The sequence below is a fragment of the Arvicanthis niloticus genome, chromosome 10, assembly GCF_011762505.2.
Source record: "Arvicanthis niloticus isolate mArvNil1 chromosome 10, mArvNil1.pat.X, whole genome shotgun sequence".
Taxonomy (NCBI): domain Eukaryota; kingdom Metazoa; phylum Chordata; class Mammalia; order Rodentia; family Muridae; genus Arvicanthis; species Arvicanthis niloticus.
The window spans coordinates 39,158,472-39,182,087 of record NC_047667.1 but is presented as its reverse complement, the minus strand read 5'-3'; the positions used below and the strand labels follow the sequence as shown (position 1 = coordinate 39,182,087).

The following is a 23,616-nucleotide window of genomic DNA, read 5'->3' as shown; positions in this document are numbered from 1 at the left end:
TGAAATAAATAAAACAGAGGGATAGCTTTGTGGCTCTCATATTGGTGTGGGGGGGCGCACAGTTAATTAAGATATAACATATACAGAAATCTTACGGATATTTACTAATTAATGGCTGCATTAAACTTATGAACATGTCTTCATCAGAGTATACTGTAGGAGCCACAAAGCAGAGGGTGACATACAAATGACACTGTAGGTTTTCCAGAATAGCGAAAATAATTCTACAAATAAAATTGCAAAACCCAGAGAATATGCTAACACATGAACACACATTTGATTGAAGAGGAAACCTGAGTGGCCAGTCTATTCAAAAAGCATGTTATTTCATTCTGCTAGAGTCTCAAAAACATGTAAGTCTGACAGTATAAAAGTGATCCAGAGTATGGATAACTGATGTTCTCAGCCCCTGCTGTGAGTTACACAGCAGCGCAACTTGGAGGGAGCCGGTTTCCTGTCTAGTGAAGTTGAAGCTGGGCAGACTTCGCCCTCCAGCACTGCCAGTGGCAGGTTTCATGCCCTTGAGGGACATTTCACATTAGTGCTAGGAGATGTTTTGGGATGTCCATAGCAGCAGTTTAGATGAGTGTTTAGAAGAAAAACCAAGTGTCCATCAGTAATGTAACGGGTAACAGTGCCGTGATGTCTGTGAGAATGAATGGAGTCAGTAAGCATGTGTTACACACATCAGGGCAGGGCACACTCGGAACGGTAAGTAGCAGGATGTTCCTTCAAACTCAAAGACATAAATAAGCAATATTTTGCCTACAAGTATAAAGCAAAGTAACAACAACAACAAAGCCAAGTATAAAGCATTAAGTGGAAATGGAGACTCCTGACCGGGAGAGACACAGCTGAGCCAGAGGCTCTCTTCTAATCTGAGTGTTAATTACATGATTGTTGCTAATAATATGTAATTTTAAGAGATTTTTAACTTGAAAAGTTAAGTTGTACACTTCCTCAGTAACATGGGTACTTGAAGATATTATGGCTTACCAACATATGAACACTCTCATCTTACTAAAATCGATAATGTCCTGGCCATGGTCATACATGACTGCAATCCCAGCACTTAGGAACAGAGGCAGGAGGATTGCCACATGTTCCTGGCCAGTCTGCTCACTGAGTTCCGGGCAAACTACAAAGCAAGAAGCTGTCTTAAAAGAAGTTAATAAAATAATGCACTAAAAAAAAAATAATAAATTTTGAAACATTTTCTAGTTTGTTCTAGAACTCATTCCATGTTGGTGATAAAATCACTTTGTCCCATGAGACTGTTGTTATATTTCTTGAGAGGGTGTTAATCTTTCCTGTAGTATCTACTTAAGGCCAAGTTAATTCCCAGGAATGCAAGTACATTTAACACTCAACTCTTCCACGTTCTGACTGTTATATCTAGACCATAGCAGAAGAAACATGTCATTGTTGGGCTTTACTCGAAAAACTGAGATTAAAACAACCTGCTTTGTGTGGTGGCTGTTCTTGGTTGTCAGCTTGATTACATCTGGAATTAACTAAAACCTAAATGGCAGAGCACACCTGTGAGGGATTTTCTTTTTCTTAAATCGTTTGAAGTGGGAGGATCCACTTCTAATCCAGATCCTTGAGGTGGGAAGATAAACTTTTAATCCAGATCTTTTGATGTGGCAAGATCTACCTCTAATCTGGGTCACATCTTCTGCTGGGTGCCTGTATCAAGGGCGCAGTAGAAGGAAGCTCTTGTTCTCTGCCTGCTTGCTCTTACCCTCTAATGCCATTCCTTCGCTGGCAGTAGAACCTACTTTTCCGATTTCAGCATATACTGAAGACCAGCTGAGGCATCTTACCCTCTTGGACTGAACAGCTACTGGGTTCTTGAACTTTCCGTTTATAGGCAACCATTGTTGAATTAGCTGGACCACAGCCTGTAAGCCATTCTAACAGTAACAGTATACACACACACACATACATACACACACGCTTGCTCGCAGAGACATTCAGTCTCTAAGTTCGGTTCTTTTAGAGAACCCTGACTAATACAGCACAGTGTCTGTGGGTGTCTAGAGCTTGGCCCATATGGAAATTTGGCCAAGTTTCCGCAGCAGGTTGTGGAAGGACTAAGAGATTTGATGCACACTGTAATGAAAAATGAACAGTGTAAATGTAAAATGTACTTAGCGTTTGCTGTGGTAGAGTAATGGCACAGCTGATTGTCTCCCACTCAAGCCCATGCTACTTGTCACCAGGACATGCCCAGGCAGCCTCTCTGATGACAGTCACTGTTGTGCACTTGGTCTGTCTTTGGAGACCACAAGACTCCTGATAACACAGCGAATCACTTTCTGTGAGAAGTGGGCTGTTTTTTAGGGAAGTGTCCCTTAGATCTGAGCTCTAGGAGGCAGCTGCATGGATGAGTACTGCTCCATCCTGCTAGACAGTGACACTGCTCCATCCTGCTAGACAGTGACACTGCTCCATCCTGCAAGAAAACACTGACAATGTTGACACCTGGAAACTGCTTGATTTGCAGGGGGAAACCAGACTATAGCTTTCAGACATGTATATTAAATGGACTCATGTGCTTTCTTGAAAAATCACATTTTCTACACATCAGCATGCGCGTGTAGGGTGTGTGTGTGTGTGTGTGTGTGTGTGTGTGTGTGTGTGTTTTAAGTTGCAAGTGCAATCTTGTGTGTTTGGAATGCCTTGAGAATGAAAGAGTGAGGGATAAAAGAACAAATGCCCTTAAATGGGGCTGCATACATGGAATACACGATATTTACCCAATGAAAGATGGGGCTGCAGTTTAGCCAAGCGCTCTGCAGCAGTGTGCAGCGCACGCAAGCCCTGGCAACTTGATGTTAATCCTACATTGCATGGAGCATGTTGCACTCTATAAATTTTAAAAATACAACCCAAGTGAATAATTGGCTTTTTAGCACATTCAGAGACACTGCCAGGTAAAAGGCAAGAGAGGGTTTCTCTGGCAGAACACACAGCTAGGAACAAAGCCGGAGTCAGCTATAAATTGTAATCAAGGGTCTCATCATTAGTTTGAGTTTCATGGGTACTTATATTGGGTCTTTTTTTTGGGGGGGGGTGGTTTTCAAACAAAGTAATTAAATAAATAAAAGAAGCTATGTATGAACCACCACTGGGAGTGTGTCAGAAAGATTAGAATTAGAACAAACAAACAAACCAACAAAAAAACCACCAGAAACAGGGACACCTCCTATATAAATCTGATTTCCATCACTGAGACAAAATTCCTGAGAAGAGACACCTGAAGAAAGGAAGGTTCATTTGCCTCATAGTCTTCTGCTCTGTTGTTCCTTGGCCTCTGATGAAGCAAAACCATCCCGGCCAGGAACATGTGGTACAACAAAACTGCTTATCCCGTGGCAGCCAGGAAAGTGGAGGCAGGAGACAGAGACAGAGAGATAACATGAGCACGTAGAGACAGAGACAAAGTGCATCCTTCAGGAGCTTCCCCTGACCCCCGCCTCCAGCCAAAGCCTCCTCATTTTGAGGAGTCCACAACCTCCCAGTAACCCATTAAACTGTAACTCCTGTCAGTGATGGGCTTAGTGGTCCAGTGCCCCACCCCCAGAGACCCTTTTCTCTGAGCACAGCTGCACTGAATCCTAAGCCTTCAAGGCATGGCCTTTAGGAGGTCATTATCAGATTCAAACCATATCATAGCTGTACGTTCTGTGGCTGAAGTTTTCCATGTTTGGAAACCGTATACGTCACTAGAAATGAAAGCCAGTCCCTTTAGCTCTGGAGCCCATTTTGCCCATCATTCCTTCATTGGATTGCTTTGCCTTAAGATTCTCTAGTCCCACCTAGCTGAGAAGCAACAGAAGGAAAAGCCTCTCAGGGTGCAAGGTGATTTTACAGAACTTTGCAGGGCTTGGGGTAGTCACTGAGCGTTGTTAGTTAATGCATTTACCAGTATATAGCTTTTTATAAAATTTGGGTCTGGTGACTATTATCCCCACATATTCATTCATGCTGTATAAACTTGTGTGCAGTACAGCAGTCCCTTCCTAGTACGTAGAGGGAAGGATATGGAAATCAGTGGCTTTTGCCTCTCTACCCAACTCACAGTCATCCAGCTGTGCCTCAGGCAAAGAAGATGCTTAGAATAGAGTTGGTACCCAGGGACTGGTCCTCACAAGGCAGTTTGTACTCTAAAATCAGGTAAATCATGCTGCTGTGTTGGTAGGATCTCCTCGTGGTAAGGGGAGAGTCCATGTGTATCCAGGCAGCCTGTCTCATCAGAGTAGAAATTCTATGAGATTTTATTCTCTAAAGAAATCTCTGAAGAATTCTCTCTGGAATGAACCCACAGAAAACAGAGTAAGCCTTCCTCTTTCTACCTCGCTTAAAGTGAGGTGATGGACAGGTAACTAGGACCTTGACGGGAGCGTTTGTTCCTCTGGCAAAGTGTGCTTAGCCCTCTGGCAGAAGCATGTGTCTGAAAGAGCTTGTGTCCTGCCTGAGGTTTTGACAATAACAAGCCCCCTTCCTGTTCACTCAGTTCCACCAACTGCAGGAAGCATAGTGTATTTCAAGAGTGAATCTGCCTGGTATGTAAAGGCAGAGGCAGCACTTCTCTATCAGTGGACAAACTAAAAGCACTGAGGTTTTTGTGCTTGTAACTCCACACACATCCTTAGGTCAGCGGCCATCACCTTCAGCCCCAAGTTCCTGATACAAAACCCATAATAAGTTCCCCATGACCACAGTGATGGTGGGCACACTTGCAGTTAAGATATTCCCCTTCGCTCTCCGTGCACAGGAACAGACTGCTCACCAGGCATTGCTGTTTTTGTGTTGTAATCAATAAATAAAGATGTAAATGGAGTTGGCAACAGCTGTTGCTGGTTAGCAGAAAGCCTGCTTATGTATGAAGAGGAGTCTGAGGTCAGGCACCTGCCTTACCCATGTGACCAACCACACTGCCTCTGCGAGGGGTCAAGAGTCACATTGAATTTAAATAACACTCCACCAGTTAATTAGCAAATATTTATTGCCTTGCTATTGCATGCAAATAAATGCTGTTACATTGCTAAGAAATACAACCAGGGGGCTGGAGAGATGACTCAGCGGTTAAGAGCACTGACTGCTCTTCCAGAGGTCCCAAGTTCAATTCCTAGCAACCACATGGTGGCTCACAATCATCTGTTATGGGATATTATGCTCTCTTCTCATGTGTCTGAAGACAGTGACAGTGTAGTCATATACATTGAATAAATAATTTAAGAAAGAAAGAAAGAAAGAAACAAACTAAGAAAGAAAGAAGAAAGAAAGAAAGAAAGAAAGAGAAGGAAATACAAAGTTTGCACCATAAACACCAAAACCTAAAAATACCATTTTCATGGAGTCTTTTGGACATTCCTCTACATAGACATGTGTCTCTTCTGTTATCTATATGAAGATACACACCTGTTTTAATGTCTTTGCTCCCTGGGACCTATAACTGCTAAGAGCCTCGCCAAGAACAAAACCCAAAGTATGCCCATGCGGCATACATGGGTGCCAGAAGGTTCATGTTCTGTGCCTTTGGGAAGCCTGGGAATCTTGCCTTCACTGCAGAGACATCTGAAAAACTAGGCTGTGCTGTTCTAAAGCCTGGCACAAAGTAGCTTCCGGGAACGAAGCTGACCGAGGATCAAGCACTCTCACAAGGGACAGATAGAGAACAGTCTCAGGACCAGGCACAGAACTAAAGCACTGAGGCTGCAGGTGACTGGCTGACAGCCAACCAGCCCCGTCCATGCTTGGTGGCCCTGGGGATCACAGTATCACAGGAAAGTGTGATGATTTAAGGCTGCCAGCATGACCTTTAGTCAGCAAGGGAACACACTATTAGTCAGCAAGGAAACACGCTTATAGTGAACCTTAGAGTGTACAGTTGGCCAGGTTTGCCTCCAGAGTAGCTCATATGAACAGAATGTCTTGACGATTAAGCAGGTAAAGCTGTGAGCAAGCTGGGGAAAACTCACTGCTTTTTCTGCTCAGCACTCTGCAGAGAAGGCTGTTCACTGTTCTCTTCCTCCCAGACTTTAGCCCTGCCTTTTAAACTTGCATAGGAAAGAGGGCCCAGTTCCCAAATAGAACCTTGCCTGTATTTGAGCGATTTCATAAAGGATGGCGAAATGACACACTAGGTGTGAAAGTGCTTTGTAAACTGTGAACTGATTAGCTGTGTCGTAGGTTTACATTGTTTTTGTCTTCTATAGCACAGCCGATGTCAGGTGCTCACAGATTTTAAGTCTTGGCCTTACACCTAGAGGAGAGCTTCTCATGGGAGTCTTGTTTGTGGAAAGCTACAGGGCTTCAGGACACTTATCTCCTCCTGTGGCTCTAAGGTGTGAGGTGTTATTCTAATGGCAAATCCCATGGGGCTTCTCCCTACACTTAGCTTAAAGTGAAGAAACCCTCCTAGGCCTGCCCTCCACCCTCATTCCCAGACACTGCAACCAATGTAGTGTGTGTCTCTCACCCAGTGCCCTTCACCTCCACGGGATGTCTGCACATATTGACAGGCTGGAAGGACCTCCTTAGCACTGAGTCCCAATGTGCCACGCCTTTCCCATCCGTGATTCCTGTTCTCTTTATGTGCTGTTTCCACCGACAACACCAGCCATCTATGTAAGCAAGTAGAACAGAGCGAGCAAGCGCTTAGGGTTTAGGGCTCCTCAAAGGCTCTGCTTACCTTATCTCATGTTCCAGTGGAATTCTGGTGACTTAAAGGTGCGGAAACTAGTTAGGGGCAGTGTCAGGCTGCCATTCTGTCCCCTGCCCTTGCGTCTCTAGCTTGTAGTCACAGCTGGTATGCTGGTGCTGTAACCCCCATTTCACACACACGAGGCTGAAAATGCCACACATTGCATGTCCTGACTTTTCTTTTAGAATCCCAAATGTGTTTTTAAAGAAAAAAAAAAAACTGGCAAGCCCCACCCGGTAATACCAGGATAAATAACCACCGCACATCGAGTGGAAGTTGTATTCCTTACTTCGTGAGCACTCGTAGACATAGGAGACATGTTTGCGACATCAGTGCCTTGACATCTGTTCTAAAGCAGCTTTTGAGTGTTTTACTGGGAACATCTGCTGTAAGGAGCCGTGTGCCCCAGAGTTTCGGGGCCCACCCTTGTGTACTTCAGAGGGTGTGAAATCAAAAAGCGTTGGAATAAGTGCTTGTTCTACTTCTGTTTTCCAGCATGCACATCTCTGAAAGCCAACAAGAATTCTTCAGAATGCTGGATGAAAAAATTGAAAAGGTAAGAAGGCAAATAAAGTTCGTTACCTCAGGATGAATGCACTCACTGCAAGGTAGGATAACGATACTGTCAACCCCATGTTCTAAATCTTCTGGCAAAGGATTGGGCCAAAACTCAAAAGAGTACATACGGGGATGGTGGGATAGAGGCCCCCGGGGTGTAGGCTTCTCTAGCTCATTCTAGTAGGTCAAATCAGGTAGAGGCCATTGAAAAGCTCAAACTTCATACTGCAAGGGTGTGCTACAGCCTGTAAGAGTCCCTCAAGCACCTCCGTGTGCCAGCTACTTCTGAATTCCTTACAAAGATTTTGTACCTGTTTCTATTACTGCCCTCCCCTAGGCAGTGGCCTTTTTGCTTCCCGAGCACACAGCTATTACAGGTGACACAGAGGGCTATTGTCTGCATTTGCCGGACTCCCAGTGCTTGAGTAACTTTCCCACAGTTGCCTGTCGAATACAATGCTCCCCTTAAGCTACAGCTTCACTTTCCACAGTTTCAGTTACTCAGGAGTCAAGTGAGGTCCAGAAACAGTAGTGAAGAAGTCAACTAGTAATTCATAACTCTTATGCAACTCATAACAACTGTCATAATTATTATTCATTGTCATTAACCTCTTACTGTGCCAAATTCATACATTAACCTTTATTGTACACATGTAAGTATGTGTGCATATTCACACACAGCCTAATGATCGTCCAGTCAGTGTGCATGCACAAGAGTGGTCACTTGATGACAGAGCTGGAAGCTCCCCACACCGGTACTGTGAGTCGGAACTGTGCTGCTACTTGCTTGCAAGTTTGTGGTGATGCCTCTGTAAAAACCATCCCCCACTACCAACTGCATGGAAGGACAGCACATGCAGTAATGGAACATGATGCTTGGTAACAAAGGGCTATACTTCTGAAATGTATACCTATGTTACTTGTAGCTGTTTTAAATGTATGCCTTCTACTTATAACAAAATATAAGTTATCAAGAAATGGTGGCCTTGCCACATCGACATCAGTCTCATGCATCACAGATACCCTAACAGGCCACGTTAGGTGATTGACCCATGCCATCCAGGTCTGTGGGAACACCTTCTCTGATGTTTGCGCAACAAAATTGCCAAGTGATGTATTTCTCTAAATGTGTCTTCATCATTACATGGCCTGTAAGTGTATATAGGAAAACAGAGTATATAGGATTTGCCACTGTCTCCAGCTTCAGGAATCTTTGGGAGTCTTGGAGACCTATTCCTGTTGCGGCCCACTCTGCCACTCCGGTCTGCGGGTCAGGGTCTAGCAAGAGAGAGCGGGGATAAGGGGAAGAGACTCGAAGAATGAAGACAAGACAGAGATTATGATCAAGTCTCAAGTCTCGTTTATTGTCTCTCCTTTTCTCTTATTGTTTCACTCTCTGAAGGGAAGTCCAGGGTATTTATACACTTTGTCACGTGCCTTGTAGGCTCGTGGATACCATGTGCCTTGCAGGTGTGGATATGACGTAAGCCTTACAGGTGTCGTGTATGGCATGGATAGCACATGCACCATGCACCTTGCAGGCGTGGATACCACGTGCGCCTTGCAGCTGTGGGCACTAAACAGCAAAACAAGATATGTGGGATAAACAAGATGTTTATCAGAGTGTGCTCAGCTGTTGTAGGCTGTTGAAAACGAAGTCTCATGTCAGGATATATGGCTCGAGATGGCTGCAAAGCTGATAGTTGCTTTCTAGCTGCTTTCTGCTAAAAGTTGGCTCCCAACATATTCCCAACAGATAATAGGAATACGTATAATAGTCATGGTTGGAATTCCACAGTTCTGTGTATAGATTTACATTGACAGAAAGTACAAAGTTGATCTGTGTAGGGATGTAAGCAATGACTTCATCTCAAATGCACTGAATGGAGTGTGGAACCAGGAGACAATGTTAACTTACAAATCTGACATAACTTATGAACACTATTCTAAAGAGGAATTTAAAACATATTGCGCTATAATTAAAGCATCACAGGGCAGTCTTTGAGTTTCATTTTTTTTTTACTGTTTTACCGTGTGTGTGTGTGTGTGTGTGTGTGTGTGTGCAAGTGTGCGCAAGTGCACGAGTTTGTTCAGGTGCACATGCATGTGTATGCGTATGGAAGCCAGAGGTCAGTCTTAGGCAGCATTCCTCAGAATCTCTCTGCTTTGTCTTTTGAGATGAAGTCTCTCAGTGGGACCTAGAGCTTGCCAGATAAGCTAGCCTTGCTTGCCAGTGAGCTCCAGGAGTCCACTGACTCCACCCCCTAGCTCTGGGGTTACAGCCATGTACCGTTGCCGTGCCTGCCTTATCTTGCTTATGGGCAGAGAACTCAGGTCCTTGTGTTTTTTGAGTTACGTATTTCATGGATGAGCTCTCTCTCTAGACTCCCCTTTTTCTAGATTGAGGACTGTTATGCAAATGCTGTTTTTAACTTTTATTTTTTTGAAAATTTCATACACGTATACAGTGTATCTTGATCATATGTGCCTCTTCCCACTCCCAACTCCTCTCAGGACCACCCCCCCCACCACCACATCTCTCTCCCAACTTCATGTTCTCTTTTTTAACTTTTATCTATTTTTAATCCACTGAGTCTGGTGAGCCGTAGTATTCTTCATGTGTGTGGACATGGGGGAACATGAGGAACCTACCAGGACCCACTCCTATAAAAAACTGACTCTCCTGTCCAGCAACCATCTACTGCCAGTAACTCCTCAGCTATGGGTGGGGCCTGGTAAAGCCCCCTCCCTCATGTGCTGGAATTGACTGACTTGATCCTGTGCGGGTAGCCGCAGCTGCTGTGAGCGCATGTGTACAACGGTCATGTCTTGTCTGGGGGACAGCACTTCCCAGCACTCCTCCTGTTCCTCTGGCTCCTGCAATCTTATGTCCCCACTCAGCACGACAATCCCTGAGTGTTGGACAGAGGCAGGGATGATATGGATGTCCTGTCGATGGCTAAGCACTCAGAGTCTCTTACTCTCAGTCTCTTATAGAACACTAATGCCTCTCTGCATTAACCACGGCCCACTGCAGTCAGAGCTTCTCCGAGCAAGGTTGGAAACAGCACCTGTATACGTTTATCTCTGTAGATAAATGTATATAGGACGCAGTTTGGCAACATGACCATTTAGAAAAATGTCAGTAGATTTTCCTCTATGACTTGCCTGACCTTGGGTTTTTGGCCATGTTTGCAATATCAGGCATGAATTTCCTCCCAGGGAGCAGACCTCAGATCCAATCAAAAGAGTAGTGGGTTGCTCCATTGACTGCCACTGTTGAGCCGTGGGTGCAGGTTGCCTGGAAGATCAGTATTGTAGCAGGCAGAGTCCAGTGATGGGCAAAACCGTTGACATCGTCATGCTCCAGCAGCCTGCGTAGCACCTTCACCTCCGTGAAAGCCGGCCAGTGGGGAGTCTTCTGATGGGCTCAAGACTGATTTCTCCGTGTCCTGCATCTGTGTGATGTCTCCAGCAGTAGGGTGTTACCATCTACTTATGGTGGTCAAGCAAGAGCAGTGGCTAGAGACTGTATTATTTTGGGTGCCTCTGGGTGTTCTCTAAAGAGTAACTTGTACAGAGATAACCCATGCCTGGCATTGAAAATTTCTCTTAAAAAACTGGTATCTTTGGAGAGCAGCATTATTTACTAATGTGGGGTACTTCTGTGCAGACTCCTTCTTAAAAAATATTTTAATTAGTTTATATACTAGTGGAGTTTCCTGAGGCTTCTTCACAACTATAATGCATATTATAGTTAACACACCCCTACATCTCCTTTACATACCCGTACGCTCACGCCCACTCAGACCTTTAGCTTCCAGGATTCTCACCTGTTCACTCATAACACATATGTTCTACTGTCTCCTCTTAGGTTTTCACTTGCATCACAGGACCATGCAGACATCTTTTTGGTTAAGCCTTCTCTTGACTCCTTCTTTCCCCTCCCCTCCACTGCCTGCTTGAGCCATTCTTCCTCCAATATCCCCCTCTCTACCTCATTTCTCCTATATTTTACTATCCCCCCTTTCTATATTTGAAATAAGGATACTCACACAAGAGAGAACATGTGGCTTTTACTTTTTGTGGCAGTTTCATCTGGACATCTCTCCCTGAAAATCCTGCCTTATAGTTAACACTGTTTAATGCAAGATAGAGACGCTGTTACATTTGATTTCAGAACGATTTCAGAAGAGACCCAGTTTCAAAAGTGGACCTAGGAAAGAGTAAGCTCATAGTCTCCTATCTCCTGGAAGAAGCAGCAGCTGCCACCAGTGTGGAGCTGCAGGTGGAGAAAGAGCTTAGCGGTGCTCCACAGAGGGGAATAGTGTATGTAAGTGTGTTTCTTTGTTTTCAGTAAGATACAGGTCTGTGTCTGACTTGACATTGAAAAGTTCATTTTAGATCAATTACCAGTCTCCACATACTGGCTCCAAAGATGTTCAGCGTGTTGACATCATTTTCTTTAGTCAGGAGAAGCAAAAAGGGGAATATTTTGTTCCCACTATGAGAGATCGTTTCCTTTTCTGTCTATTTGGCTTCCTCCACTACTGGGTGGGTTTTGTTTTTGTTTTTGTTTTGCCTAGTAGTTCAGGGTAGACTGGAAAAACTGAAACCTAGGTTTTTAAGTTATGTTTTTTTAAACATTCATGATCTCTGGCAGGGCATTAAGATGTTCTCGTCCCTTCCCAGCAAATTCCCTGTGGCTGAAACTCTGTCTCCTTTACTCACTGCTCCCATCTAAGGCACCAAGAGAGAACACGACTCCTTTGGCACAACAAAAACACCGCTTTTGACTTGACTTTGCGAGGGGTAGAGCCTTCCCTAGACAAGGAGGATTTCAATACCTTTCTTTGTTGTTCTTTTTTTGATTTGGTACTGATAACCAAACCCAGAGCCTCATACGTGGTGCCTGCTGGGCAAGTGTTCTGCTTCTGTGCCAAGCCCAAACATGTAACGTAAAAGAAAGCCATTACTCCATCCATGTGCACTCCCTTGGTTTCTACAGATGATGTCCTGCCCTGTGGACCATGCCTTTCTGGTCCTCCTCTCTTATCTAAAATTCATCTTTTTGCATGTGTTGTTCTAAGTACTATTGAAGCATTACACATCCAAAAATCAAAATACCCCTTCTCAGTACATGTGTTTGGCTAGTGAGATCCTAGCTATCATTTACGTAACCAAAACTTAAGTCTAGTTCTTCCATGTAATTTTCTTGGGCTTTTAAGGCACTGCTAAATATTTCTTTGATCAATACAAGCATGAAGACAACTATAAACACAGCTCAAGTCATCTTCAGATCTTTTTTAGAGTTTATTCAATCCATTTTCACCTGGAGCTTTGCCCTAAGTATCATGCTGAAAAGTTTTGAGCTGGTGAAAGTTTGTCTCTTCCAGAAATGTCCAAGAACGCCTTTTGTCTCCCTAAAGTTTGCATAGCCAGCCCTGTGAGTAAAGCCTGGCTTCCCTTGACTCGTCAGTTGCATTTCCTAGATTGTGTAGGGCATGGGTTGAAATTGACCTCTCTGTCCTTCTCTCTGGATACCTAATTTAAAAAAAAACTCTAAGTCCTCAAAACAGATGTAAAAGCACACTAGGGTGCCAGACTGAGGCCTGCCAGTTTGTCTGTATAGGAAAACTCACTGTGTGTATCCGGTCTGCTCTCACCTGGGGTGGCTCATCGGGACTACAGCTGACCTTCATACACAGTTAGGAGCATGGTCTTCTAAGAACTTACTAGTGTTCCCCTTTCCAGTACACTTAACTGATTCAGCATCTGCCAGCTTCAGCTTTCAAATCCCTTCCCTCTATTACCTTAATTAACCCTTGGCTTCATTTACTTTATATTTCTATATAACATCCCAGCTCCCAAGCAATGAGAGGCTGATTGGGGGGCTTATATTCGATTCTTTTAAAATTATTTTTATAATTAGTCTTCATAATAATGGTTTCCTTATGACATTACACACATACACACAGACATTACTCTATCCCATGAGTACATCTTAAAGTGAGTTTCTCGGGGCAGGGCAGATGGTCTAGTGGTAAGGTTCTCGGTGCATAAGCATGAGGACCTGAGTTCAGATTCCCGGTCCCCAGATAAAAAGCCAAGCATGGCAGTGCACGCCTACAATCAGCAGCTCCAATAGGAGCAGATTGTGGGAGCTCAGTAGTCAGCCAGTCTAGCTGAAGCAGTGAGCTCTGGGATCAGTGAGACCCATCTCAAAATGAGGCAGTGAACAAGAATCTCTGGCCTCTACATGTTCACACACGTAAGCCCACTCACACACATGTATACAAAAACAAGCATATACCCACAGCATTCGTGCGCGCACACAGAGAGAGAGAGGGGAGGGAGGGAGAGAGAAAAGCACAATGTGAGCTTAACATGGAACGATTTTTGCTGATGGTGGACTCCTCCATTCTATTAGGCCCCTGTTACTCCCTGTACTAAACACAGGATTTGCTCCATAAGTCAGATACTGAGACCGTAAAACATTCTCCTCCTCGTTTGGGAGTTTTGGAGACTCTAGGTACCATTTCACTAGGCCAGCTCAGAGAAGGTTCTGCCCCACACACTGTTGGAGCTACATGACGATGATGGACTTAAAGGGGCTTTACGGTCTGTTCTGCTTACCTTTGTTCGTCCCTTGGGTGATTGATAAACAGGACTAAAGGGCACCACAGACCCATTTAGGATTAGGTTTGCTTTGGTTCTTGGGATAGGAATTCATGCTGTAGTCCAGGCTGGTCTAGAACTTACTGTGTGGTCCAGGGTAGCATCAAACTCACAGTAATTCTCCTGCCTCAGTTTCCTGAAAGCTGGGGTTACAGGTGTGTACTACTGTGCCCAACTTTGTTTTAGGTCATTAAGTTGAGTGGGTAGGGTGGTGAGGAGGACCTGGGGGAAACTGGAGAAGGGAAAAAGCATCAAAATATATTATGTGAAAGTTAATAAAACAAGCAAAAAATCTTTATAAAGATTGTCCCTGTTAAAATATGCATCCTATCAAATACACAGACTCCATGGAATCTGTCCATGGGCCCCAATTCCTGCTGTTGCAATTCACTGCTATGGATCTTACAGAGTGCAGCGTCTTAGAACTCAGCTGGACCCATGAACACATAGGACCCTGATAGTGGTCTGATATGTGTGTATCTGTGACTTTAGGATGCAGTGTCCTTTGAGTGAAAAATGTCCCCTATAGGCTCATGTGTTTGAACACTTTGTCTTCAGTGGATAGAACTGTTTGGGGAGATTGTGGAACCTTTAAGAGGCAGAGCCTTGCTGGAGAAGGTATGTCACTGGGACAGGCTTTGGGACATCTGCAGCCTCCTTTTGCTCCCTGTTCTGTCTGTCTGCTTCCCATGTGTGGATAAAAATGTGACCGTCTGACTTCTTGTGCCTGGCTGTTGCCATATTTCCCTGCCTTGATGGATGTTTCCCTTCTGGAACCATGAGCAAGAATCAACCCCTTACTTCCTACATTGTTTTTGATCATGGTATATAATTTATCACAGCATAGAAAAGTAGCCAGTACAGGAGGGTTAGGAAGCAACGGCAAGTCCTCCCACAGAAGCCCATTTCTCCTTCCTTCCCCATTCCCTTCATTCTTATGCCTAAAAGTCTCCTTCTAAATCCCCCACTCTTACGTGACCTTGAGACTGGCTCTCTTGTTGAAATTACTCAGGGCGACACCGTTTGAATAAATGTCTAAAGAGGAGCAGGAGATGACCTGGAAATCAGTTGGATTTAAGATGCGAGTTTGTTTATGTAGGGACCTCGTCCCCAGGAATGAGCATTTATTTACACTTGGAAAATATGAGGGTCCCTGAAGGGCCTGATTTCCGTAGGCTTTAACTATACTGATTGGTAAGAAAGAATATGGCAAATCTACATGTATGAGGTTATTTCAAGGACCTTTGTCTATTATATCAAATTGGGTCAGTCTGGACCATGCCCCGGGGCACTGCATCAGGCACCAGAAGAAGCACACTATTTATCTGATGCAGTCATAAGTATGATGCTGAGCTCTGGGTGAATAACTCTCCTAAAGACAGATAGTCTCTGAGTTGCTGGAGAACCAAATACAATGTTTGACACATGCAGCTTATGAGACACGCTTTACTTTTGGGCAGTGTGTTTAAAGGCTCCTTCTATGCCTGAGACTAATGAGAAAACATGGGACTGTTGTGTACAAGCCTAAAAAAAAATGCCACATGGCCTGCAAAAGAAGTCATGGCATATGTTCATTGGAAATAGGCTTGGCTGCCATGATCATTATATAGAACAATTAACTGCAGGGCTGGAGATATGGCCCAGTGGGTAAAGTGCTTGCTCAACCATGAAGAACTGGGTTCAGACCTCAGTAGCTGATAAAAGCTGGCCACAGTGGTGCATATCTATAACCTAGCACTAAGGGTGGGGACACAGGAGCATCATGGGGATCTCTGGCCAGCCAGGTTAGCTAAAACAGTGGCATCAGCCTCTGGCCTACACATGCACACTCACCAGTGTGCACACACATGTGTACACACACACACACACACACACACACACACACACAGAGCAATTTCTTCCTCCATGTTGGGCATGTCACCAGACTGCAGCCACAGTGCTCCCTTCACCCCCTGCCTTACCACCCCTCCCTGACTCGTATAGCCAAATTAAAGCTGTGATTACCAAGAGCGAGGATACAACTCACTCCTAGTTTGTTTTTATTCCTGCTTCTGGCTTTGTGCAGATGACTTAATAATCGTGACCCTGGTGTAGTGGTTACTAGTGAAGCTTGAACACGATCTGTCCTTTAAGAATCCCAGCATTCCCCTCTGGCTCATAGGAGTTATTAATGCGGTCAAGGGTCATGGATGGGGACTTCAAGAGGACAGTTGAGGGGAATAAGTGGGCCTAAAATCCTTCAAGCATCTGCTCACTTTCCTATGCAGAGCTTGAGTTTCAGAGAATTCATGAGGTTCTGTCAGCCAGGTTCACTAGGAAGCAGAAGTATTCGGGTTCTGAAGCAATAGAGAGACAAATGAAAGAGAAAGTTCGGGGGCTGTGAGGAAGATATGGCTGACAACCCTGCGGGATCAGTGCAGTAAAACCATCAGTGAACAGCTTCATCTCACCACTGGAAAAGGCAAGAGGCCCAAACTAGCATTCGGAGCAGGAGGACACTGGAGTTTAGGTCCTGGTCTCATTCTGTTTCTGTTTTCCATTTTCCTTTACTCTGCTCTCTCTTCTCTACTCCCCTCCCCCCTCTCTCCCTCCCTCCTGGCAGCCCTTCTGCTATTTGAATTCGGCATCCATGAGCATTGTTACAAATGCTCTGGGAGAGAATGTCAATCTTGGGTGACTACTGTTAATTTACCTAACTAAATGTGGTAGCACACACCTAAAATCTCAGCTTTTCAGAAGGCCAAACATGATCATAATTTCAAGGCCGGTGTGTACTGTAGCATGAGGTGAACACCATCTTGGGCGATTTAGTGAGATCCTGACTCAGAATCAAAAGTTTAAAAAACAAAAAACAGGGCTAGAAATGTAGTCCAGTGGTTAGAGCACACTTGCCTAGGAATTAAAAAGTCAAAAAATATTGGAAGCATTGAGCAAATCTCTAAGCTTCAAAACCAAGTCTCACTTGTGTTAGTTTCCCTAGAACATAGCTTAAGATATAAGACACCTGTTGGTTAGGTGAGTTATGCAGAGAAGACCACTGGGCTTCAACAGGCAAACATTGTAAGACACAGAGATGTGGTTGGGAAGATGCCCGTTGCTGCCCTGGATACGAGATGCTTTCAACAGTTTGGAGCAACGTGGGAGCACACAGCAGGTACATTGCCAGGGAATTCAATGCACCGGGTCCAGAGGGGGACCACAGTACAAGGGAAAGCTTCAAGCCTGAGCCAGAGCTAGGAACTGGCTGCAGCTGCATGCCTCAGGCTAATACTTAAACTCTCTGATCCTTGGTTTCCACACCAAGTAGATTTGGATGGTGATGCTGACTTGGGAAATTAAAGGAAAATATATACACAGAGCTATGGCTAGGCCTAGATGTCCTGTGTTCAGTGGATTTTCTGTGCACCACCGAGCATTTGAGAGGTCTATGATAGAAGCTGAAAATGAAGAATTAACTCAGCTCTTGCCTAAGCCGGTCCTTCCTGTGGCAGGCATTTCTCCTTAGATATAGAATATTAGAATGGGACTTCCCAGCACCCTGGCCGTCTCGCTGTTCTGTAGCACAGCCTGCACACTGAGTCAGTCGGTGGCAGGGTACAGCTGAATCCTCATCTAGAGTTTTCCTATTTGAGGCGTCTTTAAACTCCTGTAAGTTTTTACAATTTGCTTTTTTTTTTTAATGAGACTTTTAAAATTGTACATTAATATCAGCCCCAGAATGCTTGTAACAATAATGATGACAAAAAAGTTAAGAAAAGAAGCATTGCCAACATCACAGAGATAGTGAGGCTGGCTCTGGTTCCTTTAATAAGCTTCAGTTAAGCACAGTTACTCAGTCTCTGGACCAGCAGCAGGAGGTACAAGATAAACCATTAGAACAGAGGACTTGCTTCTGGACGCTTCTAATCCAGAGGCACGGTTGTTGAGTTGTAAGAATGTGTGGAGAATGTCCTACCCTGTTCTTTCATCTTCATCTTCCTCTTCAGTGAACAATGGAGCTGCCCAGTGTATGTCCGTCATGGAGAATCAGGAGGCACGTGTGCTTGCATAATTCTTGAAATATTTATTCTGGGGCCTCTTGTTATTCCTGGAGAAATCTACTGCATGGAGACATAGCTCATTCCTAGAGGACTCGGCATCTTCTGAACAACCTTGTCTTAAGTTCTCCTATCTGTAAGAGGTGAACTAATTTCAATCTTGATTTTTGGAAGTTTGGGGCTGGCCATCATAGCTGCCTCTCTGGGTACCCAGGGAGTGACGGCAGACAAAAGGAGCTAGGGGAAGATTCTGACCCAGCACCTGCCTTCTTCATGAGTTGAGTAATTCCTAAGACAGATCCAGAACTAGTTTGGAGTACACTTGTAACTTTAAAACATTAAAAGGTTTGTGGTTAAATTATATAATATGCATATAATATGAACTATATGTAATTTAAACTATTAAAAACTATCTCTTGCATTAGTAGGTGTATACTCATGAAATTTTCTACAGCAGTCTGTGTTAATAGCAAAAGTGAAAATTTAAGAAGCTGGAAGCCACTGAGCATTCAGCAGCAGAGAAACAAATTAAATCTTCTATATCGCAGGATTATGCAACAGTTAAAAGAAATGAGCCAGATGTAGAGATGGCACAGTTCCATTTTTCAAATAATATTATTAAATGAACAGAATAATTGTATAAAAATGTATGTTGTAAAAACTACTATATTTTTATACTTAACATTTAACAAATAGATACCAGGTCCCAGTCAAATACCAGATATTGACAGGCATATGATAAATGCATGTGCATATATTCACATTAGTATGGTATATTCTATATGAAATATTTATAAGTGGTTATTCTATATGAAATATTTATAAGTGGCAGGTAATTATATGCTATGTATTTAAATGTACAGACCCACATAAAAGAATAATATATTTGACATAGTATATCTAATGTTATTGATATGATAGGAATATTAAAGTCTTTAAAGGCTTGGGGTGGGAGTGTGGCTCAGTGGTAGAGTACATACCCTTGTCTGAGTTCAAGCCACAGCATCAGAAAAGCTGAAAAGGATGAATACCAAACCTATAGTGATTGTAATTTCACTTCCTAGTTGGGAGAGTCGGTAGAAGCATGTTACAAAGTGTGAGGCGTTCTCGTGTCTGAGTAGTAGCTAGGTAGTTCTTTGTACTACTCTGAAACTTTACTTTCTCGAAGTCAGGAGAAGTCCATGAAAACAAGAATGTGTTTATAACCAATTGTCAAGTGGCGAAAAAGCAGATTACATAGCGGTCACTGGCCTTGCTCACATCTTCCACTGCACCCAGCATGTGTGGCTGTCCGGAAGGAAATCTCCAGGAAGCATCAGCATCCTGTCAGTGGGCCATGCACTGGGTCACCTGAAACATTCCTATTTTAGACTTCACTTGAAACTCCTATTCCCAAGGCTCCCACGGTCAGTGATAGCCACAGATAAAACTGAGTTTCCTGGCCCCCAGGAAATGCTGTGCTTGTTGGCCAGTCAGTCAGATATGTGGTAACTTTTAATTTAATCAGCATTTCATAACCCATGAGCAAGTCTCCACATACAATCGATGCTGCCACCTCAACCTCTTACACTGTGTCTGAAGCCCATGTGGTTGCCATTCTCCCTACATGCTTTCTTGGGACACACGCTGGGTCAGGCTGGCCAGCAGACAACTCCAGACACACCGTGAAGTCCAGTGGACCCCACTCATCTTCCTTCCTGGAATGTGGGCGAGTTTGCCACCTTAGCCATTCCCTGGAAGAAGAAAGCCAAGTGGAAATGTTCTTCTAACCCACAGCACGCATTCAAGAGGCCTTTCTACTTCCTGCTCGATTAGCTCGTGTTCTGCCTTCACAGATCTTACAGTAGTTGTCCCTTGTGCCTCCTGTTCTGAAAGCCAAGAAGAAAGAAGGGAAGGTGAGTGAGCCTCCTAACCTAGCAAGCAGTGTCGCACCTCTGTGGGGAGGAAGAAAAACAACCATGTTAACAATTGACCACCCTCTCCGTCTTCAGTGGGCCTAGTCTGTGGGGCAGTTAAGAGTGGTAAGCAATGTCCTCCACTTCTCCACTGTGACTAGTAAGGCCGGTCACCATCCTTTGGGGGAAGTGGAGAATCTGTAATCTAACGAGTAAGCTGATGGTCCCAAGACTCTTGGTATCAATCAAGTCAAAGGAGTGTGACTTGTTTTCCCAAACATCCATCCTCACTTTAAATTCTAGAGTAAACACTGTCTCTTCAAGTTATAAAGGTTTTACAAAATTTGGAATCACGTCTCTCTCATGAGGCAAATGAATTCAAATCTAGATCTGCCAATTGTGAAAAGGAATCTCTGGGAGACCCACAAAGCCCCCAGCCACCAGGAAAGCTGTATTAGAGTTCCTGTCTTGGACTGAGAAACTGACAAGACACTAAAATTAAGAATATCTTAAAATCAGGTTCATCCAGGTAACCTGGAAACCGTTCACAATAATTTAATGCACATCTATTGATCATCAAAAAGAAAATCTGAACAGGGAAATTTTAAGAAAGATAATGCCCAGTGGAGAAAGAATGAACTGAAAAATTATGCCTTTCACAGGATAGAAACCACAGGAGAATGAGGTATAGATGACGAAGAAGCAGATGAAACGTGAAAATTCAAACTGAAGTCTGTAGACGGGTTGTTAAGATATAATTCTGATTGCTGCTGTTCTCCTGGTGGTGGATCGTGAACAGTGTTTTATAACTCACCACCTCGCAGGTACTGTCTGAGTTTGCACCCTGCAGAATGCGGTTTATCCTGGAAGAAATGGCAAAGCTCTCAGGGTGGAAATCAGCTCTGGTGTCTGAGCCTTAGGGAGAAAGCAGTGTTGGCCTCTCAGTGTAGGGATAGATCGTTGTGCTTTCAAGACCTGAAACGGACTAAAACACTTCTGGCTCACATGAAGAGAGTAGTCTTTACGTGTTTAAGAGCTGGCCAGTGAAGGGACAAAAAGGAGTTTGCACTATTTGACAAGTGACATGAAATTCAATTTTTTGGTAGTCACAATTTCTTGGGGGGGGGGGGCGGGGGATCATGGTTGATGGTGTTTTAAAAGTGTCACACTACGTAGCCCAGTGTCATACTGTATATGCCTCAAAGTTAGAATCTTCCTGCCTCTGTCTCCTGAGTGCTGGGATACTCGGGCGAATGGATGTTTTATGGTAATACTTCTCAATCTTCCTAATGCTTCGACCCTTTATGTATTAAACTGTATGTTCCTCACAGTGTGGTGACCCAACCATAAAATTATTTTCATTGCTACTTCATAACTGTTATTTTGCCGCTGTTATGAATTATGATATAAATATCTGTATTTTCCAGTAGCCTTAAGAAACCCCGTGAAAGGGTCATTTAACCCCCTACCTCCCACAGAGGGGGTCACAGTTCACAGGTTGAAAACTGGTGTTTTATGGGAACTTGGCTGCACTTGTTAAGCTGAAGCCGGGGCCAGATGGATCAGAGCTTCAAGTATCTACTGGCTGGCCCTGCCAAACGAAGTTTGCCAGTCTTCCCTCTGGGACATGGGTTTGGTATGGCCTGGAGAGTACAGGCATCTCAAGTGCTTTATCCTGACTCCTCCTCATCACTGTCTTGTGGTGAAGAGTATCACTGAAGTGATGTAAGTACCAAAGTCAGACAAAGCTTGGGAAATGAGAGCTTTAAAGGGCTCTGCACTGCTCTTTCTACTGCTGAATGGTGCTGTAGCTACAATGAGTCTGGTGCCAGGGGAAGGAGAGGGGGAGGCGGGCAGGGGGGTACATGTTCTGTCTTGAAAATGAAAAGCCCTGTATCCCAGGACTGTCATCGCTTCTGTTACCTCAGTATCTTCCTGAATGCGGTCCGAGCAGCAGTCAGGGGCGGTCACACTCTGCTGCTCCTCACCAACCAGGCCTTCCCCCCTCCCCCCGACTGAAATAATAACGTCTGAGCCTAATTAGAAGAAAGCTCATTAGAGACAGAGACAGCCATTAATGCCTCCACTGATTTTTCTAATGAAATAAGCCGGGGGAGGAGACTTTAGCGGGCCAGCTAATTATTTTTTGTTTTCTTCAGCATTTCTTCCGTGTTTAAAACTGTTATTGTAAGCTGTCACTGGACTGTAAATGAGAATGAAGCTGAAAGTGACATTTCCAGCCCTGGGGAGGGCATCTGCTTCCAGCTCACAACCCTGCCGGGAGCTGTAAGACCCCAGTTCCAGAGGCCCCTGGCCCCACTGTGCTTCCTCTGCATTCTGGCTAGTGGCTCCTAGGTGCTGAAGCCCTGAGTATGGTTATCCTACCTCGTGCTCCTGGTTCAAGGCTGAATATCCACATTCCACAGAAACTTTCATATGCCTCAGGACTGTGATGAACAAGTTGTGAGCCAGCTGGGCAGAGAAGGGAGATTCCCTTTGAATATATGTACAGGAATTCAGATGGGGCAAGCACATTAACCAAAATGTTCCTTGTTACTCAGATATCAGTGAAGTCCCACAGTGCCAGGTAGAGGCTGTTACAGAAGGATAACTGTCATTCAAACCCGAGTGTGTGGCGGAGCAGAACAATTGCCTAGCATGCATAACACTGTAGGTTCAGTCCCCGGGACTGACAGAGAAATCAAATTAGAAATGTTCCCACGTGTGCTGTACATTGGAATAGCTTAAATACATACAAATGATGTCTGGCGGACAGTGGGTTCTCGTATCAACTTCTAACACCTTCTCCGTACATCTGCCTGGCCCCTCCTTCCTTTTCATCCTGTGGGAGCGACAGAAGCTCACAAGCGGGCCGGCCGACCTCTGCTCATCCTGTAGCTACAGTTGATCCTGTTGAATTGTTAAAGAGGGCAGGGCTTCCTCCAGTGGGCTCTAAGATAGCTGACAGCTTCCTTCTCTAGTCAAAATGGCAGGGTATTTTGATTGCTAACACTCACCAGCTTCCTTTCAAAGTGGAGTGTTCACGAGTGATGTGACAGGAGGCTCACAGGATTCCAGTAGACACCAAAGGACAGATGAGCAGAAAGTATCACCTGTCCTCTCAAGTAAGGGAGGCCACCATTTCAGCCAAAATTACTATACACCCTGTTGAGGTAAAGTAGGGCCACCAAGAGGGGAAGAGACAGGTTCTCCTTGGAGCGTCTGGAGACAGACCGACAGGAAGATGCCATATTAGACCCAGGTCATACAGACTTAAGTAGCCAGGCTGTAAATGCAGGAGAAGTGTGAAGACTGAGTAGTCAGTGTAAGTGAATAAATGACTGGGGCACCGAGAATACGAGGAGACACTCTGGAGTTGTTCGTCTAGTGGTAGGCAGTACATGAGCATATCTTAGTGCCTGTTTTCAGATACTTTTTTCCGTGTCTAGTAAAATATGCTACAAGATAAATACTAGTAATTATAAACTTGACAACATCATCCGGGTATAATGGATCTTATAACCGTAGAAAGCTAACTGATTTTACATGCACAGGTGAGTGGTTTTTTAGTAAGTAAGTTTGTCCAACTGCAAACCTATCACACACTCCTTTAAAACACTTGTATTGCGTTATTAATGACTTTGCTGCTTGCTTGTAGTCAGTCTCCAGTCCCCACCTGTGTCTTTGGGTTTTATTTCTCTGATTGCTATAAAAAAGGAAACAAATCTTCACT

The 23,616-nt window shown here is 44.2% G+C and overlaps 1 protein-coding gene across 3 annotated transcripts in view; it reads left to right on the top strand.

Annotated features, from left to right (window-relative positions):
• C10H1orf21 (chromosome 10 C1orf21 homolog) overlaps window positions 1-23,616 on the top strand; it is a 208,590-nt gene that overhangs the window by 171,915 nt on the left and 13,059 nt on the right. For all 3 annotated transcript variants that reach the window (XM_034512847.2, XM_076941336.1, XM_076941335.1), the window contains exon 5: window positions 7,211-7,271. In XM_034512847.2, coding sequence (XP_034368738.1) covers window positions 7,211-7,271 — 61 coding nt within the window. The remainder of the gene's footprint in view (window positions 1-7,210; window positions 7,272-23,616) is intronic.